The sequence below is a fragment of the Aspergillus eucalypticola genome (assembly GCF_003184535.1).
Source record: "Aspergillus eucalypticola CBS 122712 chromosome Unknown BO83scaffold_23, whole genome shotgun sequence".
NCBI classification, from domain to species: Eukaryota; Fungi; Ascomycota; class Eurotiomycetes; order Eurotiales; family Aspergillaceae; genus Aspergillus; species Aspergillus eucalypticola.
The window spans coordinates 481,572-500,261 of NW_020290297.1; the positions used below are offsets into that span (position 1 = coordinate 481,572).

General features: G+C 49.8%; 9 protein-coding genes across 9 annotated transcripts; 2 read left to right on the forward strand and 7 right to left on the reverse strand.

Annotated features, from left to right (window-relative positions):
* Window positions 1–109: 109 nt before the first annotated feature.
* On the forward strand, window positions 110–1,867 carry BO83DRAFT_439754 (MFS allantoate transporter; the record flags this gene model as incomplete). The annotated part of the gene is made up of 5 exons (XM_025536199.1): window positions 110–328; window positions 373–583; window positions 629–695; window positions 743–1,206; window positions 1,281–1,867. The coding sequence occupies 5 exons, from the start codon at window positions 110–112 to the stop codon at window positions 1,865–1,867; spliced, it is 1,548 nt and encodes a 515-aa protein (XP_025385337.1).
* Window positions 1,868–2,013: 146 nt separating this feature from the next.
* Window positions 2,014–2,948, reverse strand: BO83DRAFT_410366 (uncharacterized protein; the record flags this gene model as incomplete). Its single annotated transcript, XM_025534211.1, has 4 exons — window positions 2,014–2,215; window positions 2,275–2,413; window positions 2,454–2,771; window positions 2,810–2,948. The coding sequence occupies 4 exons, from the start codon at window positions 2,946–2,948 to the stop codon at window positions 2,038–2,040; spliced, it is 774 nt and encodes a 257-aa protein (XP_025385338.1). The 3' UTR covers window positions 2,014–2,037.
* A 584-nt stretch (window positions 2,949–3,532) lies between these two features.
* BO83DRAFT_380856 (pyrroline-5-carboxylate reductase family protein) lies at window positions 3,533–4,735 on the reverse strand. Its single transcript, XM_025531852.1, has 2 exons — window positions 4,089–4,735; window positions 3,533–3,995 (listed from the first exon to the last, which is right to left on the reverse strand). Exons 1-2 carry the CDS (start codon window positions 4,642–4,644, stop codon window positions 3,691–3,693), a joined length of 861 nt encoding a protein of 286 aa, XP_025385339.1. The 5' UTR covers window positions 4,645–4,735; the 3' UTR covers window positions 3,533–3,690.
* Window positions 4,736–5,583: 848 nt separating this feature from the next.
* Window positions 5,584–7,255, reverse strand: BO83DRAFT_451619 (hexose transporter; the record flags this gene model as incomplete). The annotated part of the gene is made up of 3 exons (XM_025536841.1): window positions 5,584–5,917; window positions 6,000–7,071; window positions 7,129–7,255. 3 exons carry the CDS (start codon window positions 7,253–7,255, stop codon window positions 5,584–5,586), a joined length of 1,533 nt encoding a protein of 510 aa, XP_025385340.1.
* A 1,433-nt stretch (window positions 7,256–8,688) lies between these two features.
* BO83DRAFT_343717 (protease inhibitor) lies at window positions 8,689–10,111 on the reverse strand. The gene is made up of 2 exons (XM_025528702.1): window positions 9,982–10,111; window positions 8,689–9,932 (listed from the first exon to the last, which is right to left on the reverse strand). Exons 1-2 carry the CDS (start codon window positions 10,015–10,017, stop codon window positions 8,748–8,750), a joined length of 1,221 nt encoding a protein of 406 aa, XP_025385341.1. The 5' UTR covers window positions 10,018–10,111; the 3' UTR covers window positions 8,689–8,747.
* A 239-nt stretch (window positions 10,112–10,350) lies between these two features.
* BO83DRAFT_380858 (feruloyl esterase B precursor) lies at window positions 10,351–12,098 on the reverse strand. The gene has a single exon (XM_025531853.1). The coding sequence runs from the start codon at window positions 12,046–12,048 to the stop codon at window positions 10,429–10,431; it is 1,620 nt and encodes a 539-aa protein (XP_025385342.1). The 5' UTR covers window positions 12,049–12,098; the 3' UTR covers window positions 10,351–10,428.
* A 1,893-nt stretch (window positions 12,099–13,991) lies between these two features.
* BO83DRAFT_343724 (2-deoxy-D-gluconate 3-dehydrogenase) lies at window positions 13,992–14,964 on the reverse strand. The gene is made up of 3 exons (XM_025528703.1): window positions 14,824–14,964; window positions 14,553–14,765; window positions 13,992–14,477 (listed from the first exon to the last, which is right to left on the reverse strand). Exons 1-3 carry the CDS (start codon window positions 14,938–14,940, stop codon window positions 14,034–14,036), a joined length of 774 nt encoding a protein of 257 aa, XP_025385343.1. The 5' UTR covers window positions 14,941–14,964; the 3' UTR covers window positions 13,992–14,033.
* A 95-nt stretch (window positions 14,965–15,059) lies between these two features.
* On the reverse strand, window positions 15,060–16,437 carry BO83DRAFT_343725 (D-galactonate dehydratase; the record flags this gene model as incomplete). The annotated part of the gene is made up of 4 exons (XM_025528704.1): window positions 15,060–15,425; window positions 15,479–15,939; window positions 15,987–16,208; window positions 16,262–16,437. 4 exons carry the CDS (start codon window positions 16,435–16,437, stop codon window positions 15,133–15,135), a joined length of 1,152 nt encoding a protein of 383 aa, XP_025385344.1. The 3' UTR covers window positions 15,060–15,132.
* Window positions 16,438–17,048: 611 nt separating this feature from the next.
* On the forward strand, window positions 17,049–17,908 carry BO83DRAFT_319345 (uncharacterized protein; the record flags this gene model as incomplete). Its single annotated transcript, XM_025527775.1, has 2 exons — window positions 17,049–17,343; window positions 17,475–17,908. 2 exons carry the CDS (start codon window positions 17,049–17,051, stop codon window positions 17,906–17,908), a joined length of 729 nt encoding a protein of 242 aa, XP_025385345.1.
* Between the last annotated feature and the right edge of the window lie 782 nt (window positions 17,909–18,690).

Sequence of the window (18,690 nt, forward strand, 5' to 3'; positions counted from 1 at the left end):
CCGATCCCCCACGCTAACCTTGACCCCAGTCTTGGCTTGGGGGTTGTATACATCGGTCCTGCGAGTATGGATCTCCTCATCTCATTCCTACTCCGCAAGAGCAGTCACCATGGCCACGGAACACCCAGAAGATGCTCACAAGCGGTCCCCTTCGCATGTCGAGGACATCCATCACCCCGGCAAAGTCAGCCATGGAGATACAGCACTCGCCCTCCTTGCAGATGGCGGTGAACTGGAATCAGCAGAGCCTGAGGAATTGAAGAAATTAGTGCGCAAGATAGACTGGGTCATCCTACCGTTTCTCTCAGTCTGCTATGCTTTTTACTACGTGAGTGTGCAGATTCCTCGGATGGGATCTTCTGACACGGACAGATCGACAAAACTACGCTGTCATATGCAGCCATTTTTGGCATCAAGGAGGATCTGAAATTGACAGGCGAGCAATACTCATGGCTGTCCTCTGTCTTCTACTTTGGCTTCCTCGTCTGGGCGTTGCCTACAAACTTCCTCCTTCAGCGCTTCCCTGTGGGAAAGTACCTAGGCGTGAATATCTTCCTATGGGGATTCTTTCTGATGCTACAGGGTGAGTACACCGCAAATTAATTGATCGTAAGTCTAACATTAGCAGCTGTCGCAAAGAACTTCACTCAGCTGGCTGTTCTGCGGGTGATATCCGGGGCCGCTGAAGCATGCAGGTAAGTTGCTCCACACAGTATGCAAGAAATCGTAACTAACGACACAGTGATCCCGCCTTCATGCTCATTACCAGCATGTGGTACACGCGACGCGAGCAGCCCATCCGCATTGGAATCTGGTACACGGCGAATGGAGCTGGAATTGCCCTGGGTGGTCTGCTAGGGTATGGGATCGGGCAGATCAATGGTGCCCTCGCCTCCTGGAAATACGAATTTCTCATCATCGGAGCCCTCTGTGCCTTATGGGGCGTTCTCATCACGGTTTTCCTACCCGATTCCCCCGTCAATGCCCGTACTTTCTCCACTCGAGAAAGACGACTAACCATCGAGCGACTCCGCGACAATCAAACCGGTGTTGAAAACAAAACCCTCAAGCCGACTCAAGTCCTCGAAGCCCTTCTCGATTGGAAAGTCTGGGTATTTCTACTGCTCGGTCTATCAGGCAACATTCCCAATGGAGGAATCTCCAACTTTGGCACTCTGATCATCCAAGGATTTGGGTTCTCAACACGTACGTACCCTCGCCTTTTCTGGCAAAATACATATTCCCATTATTCCAATGACTCACTGAAAACACCGACGTAGTGGTGACAACCTTAATGCAAATCCCCTACGGTGCCTTCACATCCCTAATGATCATCATCGCCGTCTTCATCAACGACCGCCTCCCCCCCAACAACCGCTGCCTAACCGCCATCTTCTTCCTTCTCCCTAACCTAGCCGGCTCTTTCGGCCTCGCCTTCCTCCCCAGCACTAACCAAGTCGGCCGTCTAATCTGCTACTATCTCACAGGCTCATACAACGCCTCCTTCGTCCTCATCCTGTCCATCTTAACGGGTAATATCGCAGGCCATACCAAGAAGGTCGTTACTAACGCGATGATCTTCCTCGGCGTGTGTGCGGGTAACATTGCAGGGCCGTTCTTCTATCGCTCTGAGCAGGCACCGCGGTATACCTTGGGGATTTGGTCCATGGTTGTGGCGAATTTCATTGAGATTGCGTTAATCGGGGTGCTGAGGGTTGTGTTGGCGTGGGAGAATCGGAGGAGGGATAGGATGAGGATTAGGGAGGATGGGGATGGAGTTGGGGTTGGCAGTGGGGATGGGGATGATGTGGTCGCATTTGGGGATCTGACTGATAAGGAGAATTTGAATTTCCGGTATGTTTATTAGGTGGGAGAAATACCAGTGGGATTTTGGTACGTTTAGTAGTATGGACAGATACGGATCTGGTTAAGGGCTTATGGAATTCATGATGAGTGAAGAGGAGGGATATGTTTGAAACATGTTATTGACAACTGTACTTGACGTGAAGTCTTATCTTCCACCATGGGGTATGACACCTACGTAACTCGCCGTCTAGTAGGTCCACCAACGTTTAGTAGCTCAAACCTCCTCCCAGCCCGAAAACGAGTAAACCGCGACTGCATAGAAGGCAGTGCCCCATAGTCACGTCTATATGAACCAGCCGCAATCCACGTAAACAGGTTACCAACGCCATCGAGCAAACAAAGCCCATTTCTGAGGTATGATAGAATTATACATGGACGCATACTCAAAGTATTGATATAGGATAAAACCCCGCAAGATCCCAATCAAGCAGCCAAAGCTCCCCAGTGGGCGAGAGAAGAAGATTCCGCGGCGCCAGATCATGATGTGTCAAGACAAATGGACCCATAGCAGAAGGGATGTATGCAGTACCGGTGATAATTTCACTCGCTTTCCGGTTTCATTGTCGTTCTCATGCCTCTGAAGTTACCCCAGAAGTGGAGATAGCGAGAGAGCTCTGTTGGTCCGGATCGGGGTGGGAGGCCGTAGAGGTCATCTAGCCAGAAGGATGTGCATTGACCGGTTGCGAGGGATCCGATGGTGAGTGAGGTTGTTGATCTGAGGGTTCTTAAGATGCGACGGAGTTGGAGAGCTAACTTAATCGTTAAATACCATCCTAAACTTGTCCAGATATCCTCTAGTGTTGACCCCTCAATTCGGTGCATGATGCTGTATACGTTCCGGTTGCTAGTGACTATTCTTCGTATTGAAGGGCAAGGTATCCCTAGGCTATGAGCTAGCTCGGTGGCTTTTATTCAATCCTCGGCTTCGGATGGGTTGAAATACTAGGACTTGAGATATATTTTGGAGAGATTGAGGATACTCGACTCATTAGAGAGTCTGCAGGAGGTGATGAAACAATGTGCTGGATGAGTTCTGCATCGGAGTAGCTTTGGAGTAGGTCATCGCGAATTTCTGTATCCATGTTTCGAAATGTAACTAGAGCACGAATAAAGTAAGAGAGGTGAATCCAGGGAGTATAGCGATAAGGTCCAGGAACGCGGAGTCTAGAATAGGCTTAGTTGTTACAGGTGGAGACAATCCGGCCTCAGGCCTTACTGCGGAAGGCAAAGCTAGTTCGGAGCTGGACCCATATCTGATCAGTGCTAGGAGAGGCCACCAGCTGGGCTTTGCACCGCATCCTGTCCGGCGAAACCAATGTCAAGGGGTACCTGCTCATGCAATTCCTGTATGCCCAGATTGTGGCACCCATAAAAGGTCGGAACAAAGAACTAGGGCAGAGACACACCAAACAACGACGGAGCCAGACAGACTGTGCGTAGCGGTTTTGCAGCGTCGTATGCTGCCCAAGCTAGATCAGGAGTATGGGCTAGAGCTGGTGTCGCTGGGGACACCGATGGAAAGTGGGGATGATGAGTTGATAGTAGGTTTCTAGCTGGATTCGTTACTGGATGAATAGAAGTTAACTCCTCACAAGGAAGTTTTGACCTATTCGAGCTAGGCGAACCTGAGTCTATGGATGAACTGTCGTACGATGTCATTTTGGGGTTCTGGTAATGCCTTGCACAACATGCAGAAATGGCCTAGCAAGATGTATCCTACAACCCGTTGCGTGATACATACACGCCATCATGGCACCGAAATAGACCGAGAACGGCATTGATATCGTCTCACATACACTAATACCTCATGGCAAGTATCATACATCACTGCTTTCCCAAGCTTTCACCCAACTCCGCAGCTCTATCCGTGGCCGCCTTAACCGCCTGATCCACGATATCCGCAAAGTTCAGCTTCTCAAAAGTCTGCAACGCGGCATACGTCGTGCCATTCGGGCTAGTAACGTTCTTCCGCAGCTGAGCAGGCTCATCATCCGACTCAACCAGCATCTTTCCAGCACCGAGACAAGTCTGCGCGGCCAGTCTCGTAGCCTGTTCCTTAGTCAAACCAAGAGCCGTCGCACTAGCAACCAGATGCTCAACCATAGCGAAGAAATACGCGGGACCGGATCCTATCACACACATCAAACATTAGCCTCATCCACTCCCCTCCCCAAGAACCAAACCCCAAAGAGAAAAAGAAGAAGAGAAGAAGAAACACATACCAGACAACCCCGTAACCACATCCAACAACTCCTCCCTATCCACCCACTCCGTAACCCGACTAACACTCGCCAACAACGCCTCCACCAACCCCTTATCCTCCTTCCCAACTTCCACGCCAGCAAACACACCACTCGCCCCCTCCGTCACCAACGCCGGCGTATTCGGCATAACCCTCACCACCGGCGCCACCTTCCCGCCCTCAACACTCAACCACTTCTGCAAACTCTCCAACGTAATCCCCGCCGCAATGCTCACCACAATCGGGAACTTCGCTCTTGCCGTAGCCGTCCATTCCTGACGAAGCTCCTCGCACACCGTCTTCGCGACTTGCGGCTTCACGGCCAGGATGACGACGTCGGCAGAGGACGCGGCCTCGGTGTTGGATGTCGTGACGTTCACGCCTAGCGCGGCGATCTTGTTCCGGTTCACTTCCCAAGGCTCGGAGACGTGGATGTTGCTCGCGGGGACGGATTGGCGGAGTAGTCCCGAGATGATGGCTGATGCCATGTTGCCGCCGCCGAGGAAGGCGAGGGTGCTGGTTTGGAGGGTGGGCATTTTGACTATTTAGTTTTTTTTTTCCCTCTGGGGGAATGGATTAGAGGTGTTTGTGTGGTGGATGGGTCAATTGAGGAGAGTGATGGAGCTGGTGATGGTGGTGATTGTAAATGGGAGGGGTAGCTCGGTGGGTGAGGGACACGTGATGTGATTGCCCCACTAGCTAGCTAGCTTATCGCGGGGTTGATATGATATGATTAGTCATGATGATCTATAACTAGATTTGATTGTTTGGATTTATTTGTTAGACACCTATACAAGGGGTTTTTAGAGATTGAGCATCTGGTAACCTATCAAGGTCTCATTTCCTTGATCATCCATTTGTGATGTTCTTTCACGGTCACCGGAAGCCGACAGAGTCCTCAAAAACCTGCAAGAGCGCAAACCCCGCACTTAGAATTGAGACCTTGTAAAAATGTAATTACTACATCAAGCCGCCAAGAAGACCAGACATAATTTAAGGACATTGTATTGTCACCCAACGTGTCTGTACGAATATAAGGATAGCCGTATCCTGATCACGATGGGATCTTGAGCCTCGGTTGTCTCGATCTGTTGCGCGCTAGTAGTTACTAGAGTTGCACAGATACCGGCGGATTCAAGGCACCATTGGGTTTTTGGATGGCCAGTTTTCACGGATAGTATGACATGTAAGAGGCTTGTATAATTGCGAGGGAATGAATAAGTTGTCCTGGTATGAGAATTGAGATATTGAGAAGACGAAAGATACTTTATGTCTACCAGACGAAGCAACTCGAAGTGCGGGAATGGGACTTTTTTTTTTCGGTGCGATCCGACGCCCATGAATCTAGTGACTCACTGATTTAGTTACTATCATTGAACCTACATAAGACCTGTCTGCCTCATACAAGTGCTCTTCGTCTAACCCTATTGCTGGCTGTGTCCAGCATGGCAATTTGCACCTTACACATGCACATGTCATGATTCTGTAGCCACTGGTCCAGCCACCGGCTCAGCTTTATCTTCATTTTCTTGTTTCACTTCGGCATCTTTTCCGTCAAAGATACCGGCTATATGCTCGAGGCTGTATCCGCGAGTCTCTGGGTAAAAGAAATACGCCGAAAACCAGTATCCGGCCAACACGGCCACGAACACAAAGTAGTATTTCCAGTGGATGGCCGAAAGCGCGACTGGGTTGACGAACGTGTTGAACACCGTACATCCAATGGCAGACAACCATACAATACTGAGCCCCTGTGAACGGAGGCTGAAGGGCCAGATTTCACATGGGTATGCTGTGAGCATAGGTGTCCTACCAGTAAGCATTAGTTCAGTCATACATCGACAGAAATGATCGCAATGGTTGGACGATAGTCTAGCATGAGATCACCTACAGCGCGATATCATATCCCAAGAAATATACAAAGAGGAAAGGGATAACTGCAATACCAACTGAACCCTTGCCAGTGTTAGCAAAGGCGCCTGACAACGCAGTGATGAGGATGAAAGCTGCCAGCATGGTACTGGCCGAGGTTATGAACAGAACCCGCCGACCGACTTTTTCGACCAGCGAGGCGCCAAGCACTGCGAAAAGAACGTTCCAGACCTGCAGGCAGGCCGAGATCAATAGCTGATCGCGCGTGTGAGTGATGCCGATAGACGTCAATATCATGGAAAGGTAGTAGGAGACTACCCCGTTGCCCGACAATTGTGCAAATACCCCAAGCGTAATGGTGATGAAGAGCCGATGGCGGTCTCCCGGGGTCTTGATCAAGTTTAGGTACCCGGCCGAAGTAGCCGCGGTGTGCTCCGCTTGAATTATTTCTTGGATATTCTGGATCTCATACACAATAAGAGGCGCAGTAGTATCACCACCAGCGTGCAGCTTAGCTAGAACTGTACGGGCTTTCTCGATACGTCCCCTAGATATCAACCATCGAGGACTCTCTGGGATGAACGCAAAACCAGGAACGGCAATGAGAGGAAGGAGCGTCTGTAGAAGAACGGGCAATCTCCATGCCCAGGGGCCGTCATACGCTTGTGTTGCAAAGGAGGCCCAGGCTGCAACAGCTGCTCCAACGTAATAGCCAACCATGTACAGTGCACCGAAGACACCACGATGTGCAGGGTAGGCAATCTCACTGAGTAGGATAGGGGCCGTGTTGCTTACCCATCCCATACCACAACCAATCACGGCACGAGACGCAGTGAAGACGTTGGCGGACGACGCAGCCGTACCCATTACGGTTCCAGCTAATAGAAAAATAAGCCCTATCCAGACGCCTACTCGCCGCCCGTATCGATTACACGCCCAGGCAGCAACTGGGGTGCATATCAAAGCCCCTATCCAGTAGACAGCACTTATAAAGCCAAGCCAAGTGCTGGATGGCTTTTCCATGAAGTTGACCCATTCTGGCATAGCCTGCAGGCCATTGATCAACGAGCCATCGTACCCGCCAGGAGACGCTATGGGTGCTCAGTTAGAAGACCATCGAGGCAAATTTGAGGAGAGTAGCGGCGTACAGAAAAGGGATAGAACGCCCATGAAGAGACTGACCCTGCGAAGGTGAGGACTGCGCCACCCACTGAAAACTGGCAAAACCGAGCCTAGTTGTTGATCGCTAGATTCTGCCGCCACAGGGGTGCTCATGTTGATACAACGCCAACAATTAGGCATCCAGTGGTTCTGATCCAGAGAGGCGCTATCGAAAGCCACTGATAAGATACTCACTGGATCTTATAGTTACGTCGATGTCCAACGGAGCAAGAAGTCAGGAGAAAAGAGCCGGCAGGATATTTCAGTATGACCTTATGGCGCTGAACAACATGGTGTCATGGTGAACCGTGCCCGAAAATGCCCGACTAAACACCTGGGCTGGGAAGGCGCGATTGATTGCAGGATTGTATCATGGAACCCTTGATGCCTGTTGATGGTACCCCGGACGTGAAATATGCTATTTCTGGGGTCTACATCGAGGGGAAACACTCCCGCTTCACCTCTGGTGACCACATACCTGCACAGGGTAGTTCTTTCCACGGCCAGACGTGTAGGTTAGCCCGGCAAGGGGGTGTATGCGATCTGTAATCACGGAATAAATCGCCATTTGCTTTGGATTTAAATTATGCCGTAAACGGTCGGCCATTCGGTTGAATAATGATGTCCCCATCACTTCTGCTGCCGTTTCACCAATCCATGTACCATTAAGGTAACTCACACCGGATGTATTGCCGAATCTCTTAACCCAACTGGGTGTAACTTCTGTTGGGCGCCGGTGTCAATAAACAGTCCAACACCATCACACTCTGTATCTCCGATGCTGTATGGGTCTGTCTTATTATCATACGGAGCACTACCATCCCCCTTTCCCTTGCTGTCAGGCTCTGTGTGTCTCATGCTGAAATCTTGGTTGAAGCTGGAAGAGAAAGGGTGAATGACCCGCCTTACATGGTTTCCGCTGGTCTTGACCATTCCGCAAACCGGGGAACATACATCCACCACCACCGCCGGACGTTCTGGGCTTCGACGTCCATGGTAACCAAGGTAACTTGGGGGCTGGGGCACCCCTGCAGAAACGTTTAGAAGAGACGACATGTCTTGCATTCGATAGTCGCACATATCATCAGATGCAGTGCGTTGGGGAAATGTACCACAGGGTAGGGAAAGAGGAATGAAATGGTATATTAGAGTTTTGCGGTGGTGAAGTGGACTCTGCCTAAAACGTGTCGCTCGGCGGAAGGGGGGTTAGAACAGGCCAGCCCATTCCCCAGCTGATCACGTCTGGAATGAAACAGGATTTGAAAGTGGAATCTCCTCATTACGTCTCACATTTGTCCGATCCTGACAAATTTAAGAACAATGCTTTTTTCTTTTCAAAAAGAAAATGACTAGTGAGTTATAAAAGTCCGACCTTAATGATCACTCCTATCAACCTGTTAGCTGCGAACCTCATGATGATTTTGTGTCTGGTTGCTACCTGAGATGCCTATTCACAATAGTATGGTATTCAGATAGCTAGTAAGTTACGCTTTAAACACAGACCGCTTCATTAGCCGACCTAAGCCGACCCTCTGCTCCAGCTCCATCCGTTGCGGCAGATACCCCCTTCCCATCTTCCCATCACCAGCCCAGTGCGCAAGGGGCCCTACCTAGACCAGCGAGAATCTCTACGCTCCCACGGCTCAAGCCCCAAAGCGACTCGATTCGCATTAACAAAATCCTTAAGCTCATCCAGTCCTCTATAGTCCGCGGTATTCATCGTCTCAAGCGGTTCCGGATCATCTGGCTCAGGAAGGATCCCTCTCAGATGTGCATTTGGACCGGTGAATGGATACCCGCACGAGTTGATGGAAATGTCTATAAGGTGTGGTAGTTGGCGTAGCTGCGTGAGGACCATGTGCCAGGTGCCAGAATGCAGTTCTACCAAAGACGGTTCGATGTGCTTGAGATGATCTTTGCATTGGCCAGTAAGCGCACGGATGTGGTCGAACGTGATGAGGACCCGTTCGAGGCACAGAGAGGTGAGCCGGAGCGCTGGGCTGGAATGAATAGTGTGGAAAGGTATGACGTCTGTACTGCTGATCCGGAGAGCTTCTAGGTTAGGAGCCAGCTCCACTAATCTAAAGAGATGCGCGGCGTGCAAGTTATTTGGAAAGGCGGCGTATGCAGGAGGTACAGGGGTTCTCCAGTATCGCTGTCCCAGCTCTTTGGTATACGCAGTGACATGTAAAGCTAGGTATTTCAGGCCGTGCAGTAAATCCTCCATGGGTATGTACAATGGAGAAATTGGGCTGGGGAAAAAGTATCGAAAGTCATGAGCCATGGGAAAGAAGAGCTCAAGCCCCTCCAAATGGGGTAGAATCACAAATCGTAGGGCTGTAACAATTGCTTCAATGGCAGTCCTTTCCTGGTCGCGTGTCATTACGCGTATCGAGGACTCGACTGAGGCCCTGAATTTGAGAACGCGCAAATCGGACAGTTGAGCAAGACAAGGCGATAACAACCCAGCAAAATCCTGGATTTCCTGACCGATTATTGGGCAGAGAGAGGCGAACCAGCTGTTGTATCCGGTCTCTAGATTGCGAACATGGGCCGCGTATTTGCTCCGTGAGATTTCAATAAATCTTTGTAGGGAGCTTCTGCCGCGCACCGAGGAGTTAATCGGAGCTATAACGCGTTTGAATAAATGGAGCGACGCGGCAGCACAAAAATTCCGGCTAACCAAGCGTAAGCTCATGAGTTGTGATCGAGCATCTAGATCGAGGGTATAAGGAAACAGATCTCGTAATGAGTAGTCCTTCTCAACTGTTGCTACTACGTGATCAACGATCTCAGAATTGAGTTAGCACGCAGCCTGGTGTCGCGTACAGGTGTCATACCATGTCGCAGATCTCGACGGGAATTGTCAGTGCCATGTTATATGTACTTCCGTTGTTTCCAGTGATAAGATGGGGTCTTCAATGTGTTATGATAGTTTATCCTCTTCTGGTTGTGCTGCAGTGAGGTCAGAACCACCTGGTTGAGTTGGGAGAGGGGTGTGACCAATTAAATCGGCGGTAAGCGCGCAGAGCAGTAGCGTATTACTTAGACGCCATACCACAGCTTATCAGCCAATAATAATTATCAGTTGCTGAATATTCCAACAGCCTATACCGGCCTTGACCTATGTTTGGTAACCGGGAAAATAATTTCACAACAAACTTAATATAAGATTTAGTATATGCTATTGATGAATGTATCATACAAAGAAGTGATATTATATACTCTTAAGTCACGTCACCTTCATAGCAACAAGCGCTGAGAGGGACCTTCAAAGATTATTCGAATTACCGGCACTCAAACGCGCTGGTCTCGTTCCAGTTACCTCCAACATACTTGGCCTCCTTGGGGTAGACACAGAGACGGCGCTGAGCCTGCACACCTTCCGAGGGGGTGTCATCAACAAACTTGGTCGCAATCAGCTCATCAGGAGCAATGCCATTCTCGACCCAGGCCATCAGCGCCAGGATGGCATCGTGCTTCCGGTCACGGTATCCAGGCACACCCCAGACATTGGTGCCGGTCAGACCACCGGGTTGGTTAGCCGAGGCAATGTACCAGGGAGCATCGTGGACGGAGTCCAAGCAATGCTCCATGCCGGGGATCAAAAAGAAGCGGTAGAAATCGTCGAGCTCGATGCCGAGGGGGGTGAGCATCTTCTGGACCTGCTTGTAGTAGTAGATGCTGGAGCCGGTGGGGATCTCTCCGTCAGCAAAACCGTGGTAATGGATCAGTTTACCGCCCTTGTTCTTGAAGGGACGGAGATCGAAGTCACCGGCGGTGGCATTGCCAGGATCCAGTTGATCAGACAGCTGAATGGTCGAGAAGTCCAGGTTCTCCCAGGGCCAATTGGCATCGTTATAGACAAAGTCACGGGGGTAGGCAATACCACTGGGGCTGTCCTGCTCGTCGTCGTCGGTCATGATCATTTGAGCGAACTGGGTTTCAGAACCGTAGGCAAAGCTGGGGAAGACAAAGGAGTCGTTGGTCTCAACCCAGGGGCTGTAAATCTTGTAGACAGTGTCAATCTGATCGGCGGTGAAGCAGGTCGACTTGTTGGCGGAGGGACCATCACAAAGAAGGGTTTCGGGACGGAAGTCACAGGCATAGCCGTTCATGATGATGTTATCCTTGACACCATCAACTTCGTCGCATTGACGGAGGACTTCAGTGGCCAAAGCATCCACCTGAGTCTCGGTGATGTGGTGGCTGGCATTGTTGGGGAGGTTGTAGGTAGCGAGCTTGAGGTCCCAGTTTTGCTGGTGAGTGGTCCACCAAGCGCAAGCACCAGCAAGAACACCATCGAAGTCGTCGGGGAACATCTGGACGGACTTCAGACCCTGGCGACCGCCAGTAGAGCAACCAGCGTAGTAGGAATAGCTGATATCTTCGCTGTAGAAGGCTTCAGTAAGCTCCTTGCCAAGGGCAACGGAGCCGTGGAGTGCACGCCATCCCCAGTCAGTGCGAGTCTCGGGGTCGTTGAGAGCCCAGCCTGCATCGCCAGCCTCAGTCACGGAGGAGTTGTGTCCAGTGTTGGTGGAAACGGTGGCAAAACCGTAGAAGAGACCGGGTGCCATATCGGCAAAGGCGACCATTCCAGTGAAGCCACCATTGCCATAGGCCATGTAGCGCTTGTTCCAGGTGTTGATGGGCAGCCAAAGGCCGAATTCGTAGGAAGAGGTAGCAGACGAGCTCACGTTGACATAAACGGCACAATACTCGGGGAGACCGGAGTAGTTGCCCAACGGGCCAACGAAGGTATCGTTGGGTCCATACGGAACTGCGTAGACCAAGGAAGCATTGGAAGAAAGATGGGGAGTGAAGGTCTCAGGAGTACAGCGCGAGGTTGCGATAGCCTGGGTGGCAACCAGGTTAATGGCGCCCGCCAGGAGAAGTGAGAGACGCATGTTGATGATGAAAAGAGTGGAAAGGTTTGATCTGTCTGAGGAAAATGATCTTCATTCTGTATTTAAGCAGCCGATGGAGCCTGTCCGTCCGCCCTGAGCTACGTTCAGAGAAAGGGAAATAGGCATCCATGATTGAGACTGACGCGGCAGGAGGTGTTTTCGAGAAGTGGGACGATTGAGCTGTTGCCAGTATCAAGGCTTCCAATGTCTGATGATCTATGGGATGCTTCAGGGGCAAATCATGTCGAATCCACTGGTTGCGCGTTCCTCGTGATTCCGGGTTACAAAGTGGAGAAGCGACCACCAGATTGGTAGGGCGAAGCTTGATTCTAAAAGCATGCCGGTTGGAATGGAGGATCATCAAGGCTTGCTATTTTAGCGCCCAAGTGAACTCTAGCACTAAAATTCACCATGCACAAAAGGTGGAGTTGTATAATACCACATTTTTAGTGCTCATATACTTGTTACTCTATGATACGGCACTTATGCACAATGTTGCAGGGCGGTTGCTCTAAAAGAGGCACTTACGCACAGGACTGCATATAGAATGGTTCTAAAACTGGGACACATGCAGAGTGTCGCAGTGTGACTGCTCTGAAAGAGCCACTGTTGCCTATGGTTTCAGGACAGAGTGTGCGTAGGTTGGGGTGGTATAAATAAGCTTATACTAGTTCTTGACCATACAGAACAAGTAGCGAAGGCCGAGGTGCCTTATCGTACTTTGTAACAAGGCGCAGGCAGCCAAATCCAAAACTTCATTCTTTCTCCATAATTCTGTATGGCTTCAGGCGGCTGCAGGTCACTAGATCTAGCTGCATGAGATGTTAGACTCAAGTACTCCTAGCAGACATAAAATTGCTCGGGACAAACGATGCGGCACTGGTAATGGCCTGGAAGGCTTCGTCATAGTACGAGCAGAATCTTTCGCTAGAGGACTTGATGCGGCAAGAGTAAGCGTAGATCACGGAGATGATAGCAGTTAGATTTTTGATTAATCAAAAACCAAACCAATGGAAATATTGTGCAAGAACATGCAGCAAAGAAGTAGACTCGTGACGGGTGTCGGTGGGGAATGAAGCAGCGGTACACCGGATCGGGTTTAGTCTCCGCAAACGTGCTGATCAAACAATCTGCACTAGTCCGGACCTGGGAATGTTCTCGAGCTCTGGCCAGACCCTGCTTTTCCTCTTTTGGTAATAGTCGGCAGTTGTCCGAATTGACGTGGTTTCAAGGATCATCCAGGTGCCGGCTACGCGGCAATATTTCAAGCTAATCTATGCTATTACTTCTCTATTATCTGTGGCAAGTGGAGGATGATTTGCTTCATGGGTGTCTCAGAAGGGTATCGTAGTATGCCGGGAGTTCCTAATGAACCTGACTGTATATTTATCGTTACTACCATCATACTAGTCGATCTGTACTGGGATACTGACTGAAATGCACTACCTAGGACATACTCAAAGTAGCCTCGAGACGAGAGCCTGATATGGTCATGATGATCTTCAGTTCTTCATGCTCCCATATACGCATACTAGGCATTTAGACTAATTACTTATATAGCTCTAGGCAGCATCATTCTTTGAGCACTATCCATGATAGATCACGAGGAACTAGGCTAGAAGCTTTATCTATATGATACATACCTAAAATTACCTGTGTGGGCCTCTTGCTTGATTCAGACGATTTAGCATATGGATCCACTTCTGAGGGTTGTTAGAAAATGCTGTTTCTGATACTAAACAAGCTCTTGCACTTTTAGGTGTTCTAGGAATATTCCAGGTGGTCGAGATATTCGACGGTTTATTTTTCATTTCATATTTCCTTATTTGTCTTTAAGTGACATGACAGGGTTAATGCAATGTCAGGATCTTTCTAGATCTAACTGAACTTGATTCCAGCGCCGGTCTCACTGTAACACTGAGCTCTTAACCTCGAAGTTTCCAAAAGGAACTGACTATAATGGTAGACCACATCCAAAAGAGATTCTACCTCCCCATCCAACCCCCATCAACCAGCATCACACTCCCAGAAACATACCGACTCGCCTTCCCGGCCAAGAACACCGTAACGCCCTTAAAATCCTCTGCGGTTCCCCACCTCCCCGCTGGAATGCGTTCAAGTATACTCCTCGCGCGATCCTGATCATTCAACAGTGCTGTATTCATCTCCGTAGCCACATATCCCGGTGCCACTGCATTGACGTTAATACCCTTGCTCGCCCACTCATTCGACAACGCTTTCGTGAGTTGCGCCACGCCGCCCTTCGCAGCCGCATACGCAGGGACTGTAATCCCTCCCTGGAAAGAGACCAGCGAGGCCACGTTGATGATGGAGCCGCGGTGGCCGGTGGCGTCTGGGTTCCGGGTAAGCATGTAGGCGCCAATGTCGCGGCACAAGGTGAAGATGGTGGTTAGGTTTGTTTGGAGGACCTATTTTTCATATTTCATTTGGTTAGTAGACGGGCGGTTTGAAGGATGGGGCAAGGGAGGGACTGAAAGACTGACTTCGTCCCAGTCGCTGTCTGGAAATAGATGGCTGGGATGGCGTCGTTGGATGCCTGCGCAGTTGACTAGGATGCTGATGTCGTGGCCGTCGGAGAGTAGGGTGGGTGTGAGTTGTGAGACGGATTCGCGGGAGGAGAGGTCCGCGGTGTAGATGGTTGCTTTGCGGCCAAGGGATTCAATACGTTGTTTTGTTTCGGTGTTGGATGTGTCTCTCTATTTCGTATCGGTTAGAGTTGCTGGGTGGTGTATAGTAAGTGATGGTGGATAGTACCTGAACAAGAATCACGTCGCTGCCGGCTTCGGCCAGGGCAATGGCCATTTGCTGGCCGATTCCGCGGGTGCCGCCGGTGACGAGGGCAGTTGTGTTTTCGAGGGAGAAGAGGTCCATTGTTTATAGTCAATTGAGTGGAAGTGATTGAGTATTGCTTGTGAACACTATCTTAGTACTATATGAACTATAGCTGGTATATGTATTCGGACCGATATCCGAGGCACCCCCACGCCCTCCGCATTCTCAGACGTCAGGATGCAGATCACCTCCGCATTCACCCCCACATTCTGTCCTACAAGTCTAAGCTATCTACCACTCGCGAATTCCCCCATCGACGCCATAGAATTCCTTCGGTAGCCATGGCTCCGTTTCCCGACTGATTCTACGCACCATCTCCTCGTCAATCTCCACTCCCAGCCCCGCTCCTGTGGGCGCTGGCACGTACCCCTCCTCGATGTTGAACACCGTGGGATTTGTTAGGTAGCTTGTGAGGTCAATGTCACCGGCTTCAATGTTGTAATGCATCCCGAGCGACATTTCTTGGATGACGAAGTTCGGGGTTGAGAGGGCGACTTGCATTGAAGCTGCGAGGGCAATTGGACCTGACAAAATCATTAAAGCCCGAAACGTGTAGGAGAAGTGAGATGAAGCTCACCAAGAGGACAGTGCGGCGCAATTGCCACGTCATAAGTCTCCGCCATGGTCGCAATTCTCTTTGTTTCCGAGATTCCACCAGCATGCGCGATATCCGGCTGTAGCACATCCACTGACGCATCCTCGAGGAACCGCTTCACATCCCACCTAGTATACAAACGCTCACCAAAGGCGATCGGAATAGTTGTGTGTTGAGAAAGCTGCTTAATAGCTTCGGGATGTTCAACAAGCAGGGGTTCCTCGATGAACAAAGGACGGTAAGGCTCAAGTGCTTTCGCGAGCTGCTTAGCCATAGGGCGATGGAGACGGCCGTGGAAGTCGAGACCTGCGTCAAGCCCGAGAGCCTTGACCTGTTTGATGCGCTCGATGCAAGAGTCGAGTACAGATGGCGAGTCAAGCCAGTTCATGTCCTCTGTCGCGTTCATCTTGACGCATTTGAGACCCTGTGCCAGACGTGCCTTGCTGGGGACTATTAGACTTGGAACGCGAACAGTGGGAAGGTGACTTACGCAGCTACTTCAACATCACTGGGTCGATCACCACCAATCCAAGCATAAACCTGCACCTTGTTGCGAACCTTGCCTCCGAGAAGCTGGTACACCGGTACGTTCAACCTCCGACCCTTCAGATCCCACAATGCGATATCAATGCCAGATAAGGCGGACATGAAAACCGGCCCACCGCGATAGAATCCCAGCCGCCAGATAGTTTGCCAGATGTGCTCGATGTCACTACTCCATTAGCACTAAAACGAGATAAGAACCCAAAAATTGAGGAAGCATACTCAGCCTCATAACCCACAAGCCTTCCAATAATCTCATCCAGTGCACCCTCCACAGCCTGTGTATGCCCCTCAAGCGTAGCCTCACCCCAACCAAACTTATCTTCGTTGTCCGTCACCTTGACGAAAAGCCAGCGCGGCTTGACGCGAAAGTACTCGATAGACTTGATGGGAGCCATGATTCTGGACAATTGGAATTAGCAATGAGCTTGCTTTTGCAATGACGCCGTAGCTACTTAACAGACATAGTATTTATGTAGCACCCCCACGCAATACAGCTTCTAGATCTCCAACGATAGCAGCTGCAACAACCCCCATACCCCGCGTGGGGGTAGCACAGCAGCTGTAGACCGTGGGGGGGAGATGATGAAGTCGGGAATATCACATTATTGGTGGATCAATAAATGGCGTGCATATCCGAATCTGCGGTTTGCTCGCGCATTGATGGATCGGAAAAGTGGACCGGTTATCCGGGCGGTGGCATATTCATCAGCCCAGGATATGATATGGACCTTATTTCCGGCGATGATGCTGTGGATGGGTAATTGTTGGACTGGTAGGGTGGTATTATAATGTTGCCATGGTTGATCTTATTGTCAAAACACTCCGCTTGTTGATAGTATTATGATAGCATAACTACTTATCCCGTATAGGTGGAACATTGTCCGCTAATATGTCACCATTACTCTGAATATGAACAGAATTGTTATAACAATCCAACTTTCCCTGCCACTAACTAGCCTAATCTGCATTCAAGTGGTAATCAAATACACATTCTTCCACAAGAAAAATGCCAGACCCAGACTCTGTCTCCAACGACTCCTCTTTGCTCTTTTCCTCTGACGACGAACATAGCAGTGGCCACTACGATGCGGATGATCTTCGCGGAGAAGATGATGATTATTTCCAACAATGTCATATATGCGGCTACGCGTTCTACTTGAATAGGTTTTCACCAGACGCACACGACCTGAATCATGTCACCTTCAAACATCCCAAAAAAGGTATCTGCAAAGCCCAAAAATTGGAGAACTTGGATATGTATGGCTCCGAACAGTCATGGTGGTGGATGCCTCGTCGAATGAGTAAGCTAACCTGCTACCTACCATCATAAGTACTTACTGCGTGAGGTCAACATCATGGCCTGGGAAACCGCTGGAGGCCGAGGAAAAGTTGTCTGGAGGGTTTGATTGCTACTGACATAAATACCCGCCAGTTCTACACAACATTAAAAACGATGGGTGCCAGATATCCGGCGTTACCATACCACGAACAAACTATGGCACCTTCTATGTACCTTGGAAGAAGACTGATGGTTTGATCTACAAACCTCGCACAAGTGAGCAAAGGCGGAAGGTGGTCATGCCCATGGTTAAGGTTGTAGACGACAAAGGTCACACCCTCATGAGCGAGTATGAAGACGATATTTCCCATGACTGGATGGGATATCCGGTCCACGCACGGTGCTGGGAACTGCTCATGCACCACAAGCTAGGCGATATTGCGAACAAGAACCTGAAGGTTCTCATGTTAGCTTTAATACAGAGGCATGAGGAGAACTCGTGGAGTTGGGTGTGTGGGATGCCAGACGAGTGGTTTGGAGGTAGATATGCATCTTTTACATCCATTCCTTGTGTGCAAGATGCTTGAACATATCGCTGCCTTTGTTGAGTAGATTAATGGTTGAACTAATGCTGTGTCAGACCCGGTCCGGACTGAGTGTGTCAAAACAGCGCTGGAGCAGACTACTCAAAAGTGAACAAGAAACAAGGGAAGGATTTTTCAACCGAAAGGTACTCCGAAGGTCCGAGAGTCTATGCTTCTGCTTCTCCCATGGGAAATGTTGAATATGGTGTTCGGCTTTCTGCCTTCTCAGGCAGTTGCCAATGTACAAAGAGCCCTCCATCTAACCTTGGACGATGACTTCTGGCACTCACGGATAAGCACCAAAATCTTCCATGAAGTGAAAACACCTACGCCCCGAATTAATTGGAAGCACTTATGCCTGAAACTGGAAAGACGACTAGAGAAGTCGGAGGCATTAGCTACACGGCAGCGCCTACTGACTTGTTTAGATGAGATATATTCATTGTGTAGCACTAATTTATTACGAGTCTAACTTATAATCAATGAATAGCTGGTTCTCGGTCGTTCAATTAGATAATATTTTACGAAGTAGAAGAGGTCAGTAGGAATCAGCATGTCCTTAGATTAAGGACAATTTGCATCCCTCGAGAACAAGCCAGACTGTAACAGTAAGTCCTCCACTGGGAACCCCGAGAATGTCCCGAAGAGTTCGTCCTCTGCAGATACGTATGCGCAACATGGCCGAGCTTATTACCACATCCTGGGCCAGTTGTCGATAATATAATATAGGTACGCTAACCGCCAGGCCGAAAACAATATCCCGCGTCTATCTGGTCACCTGACAA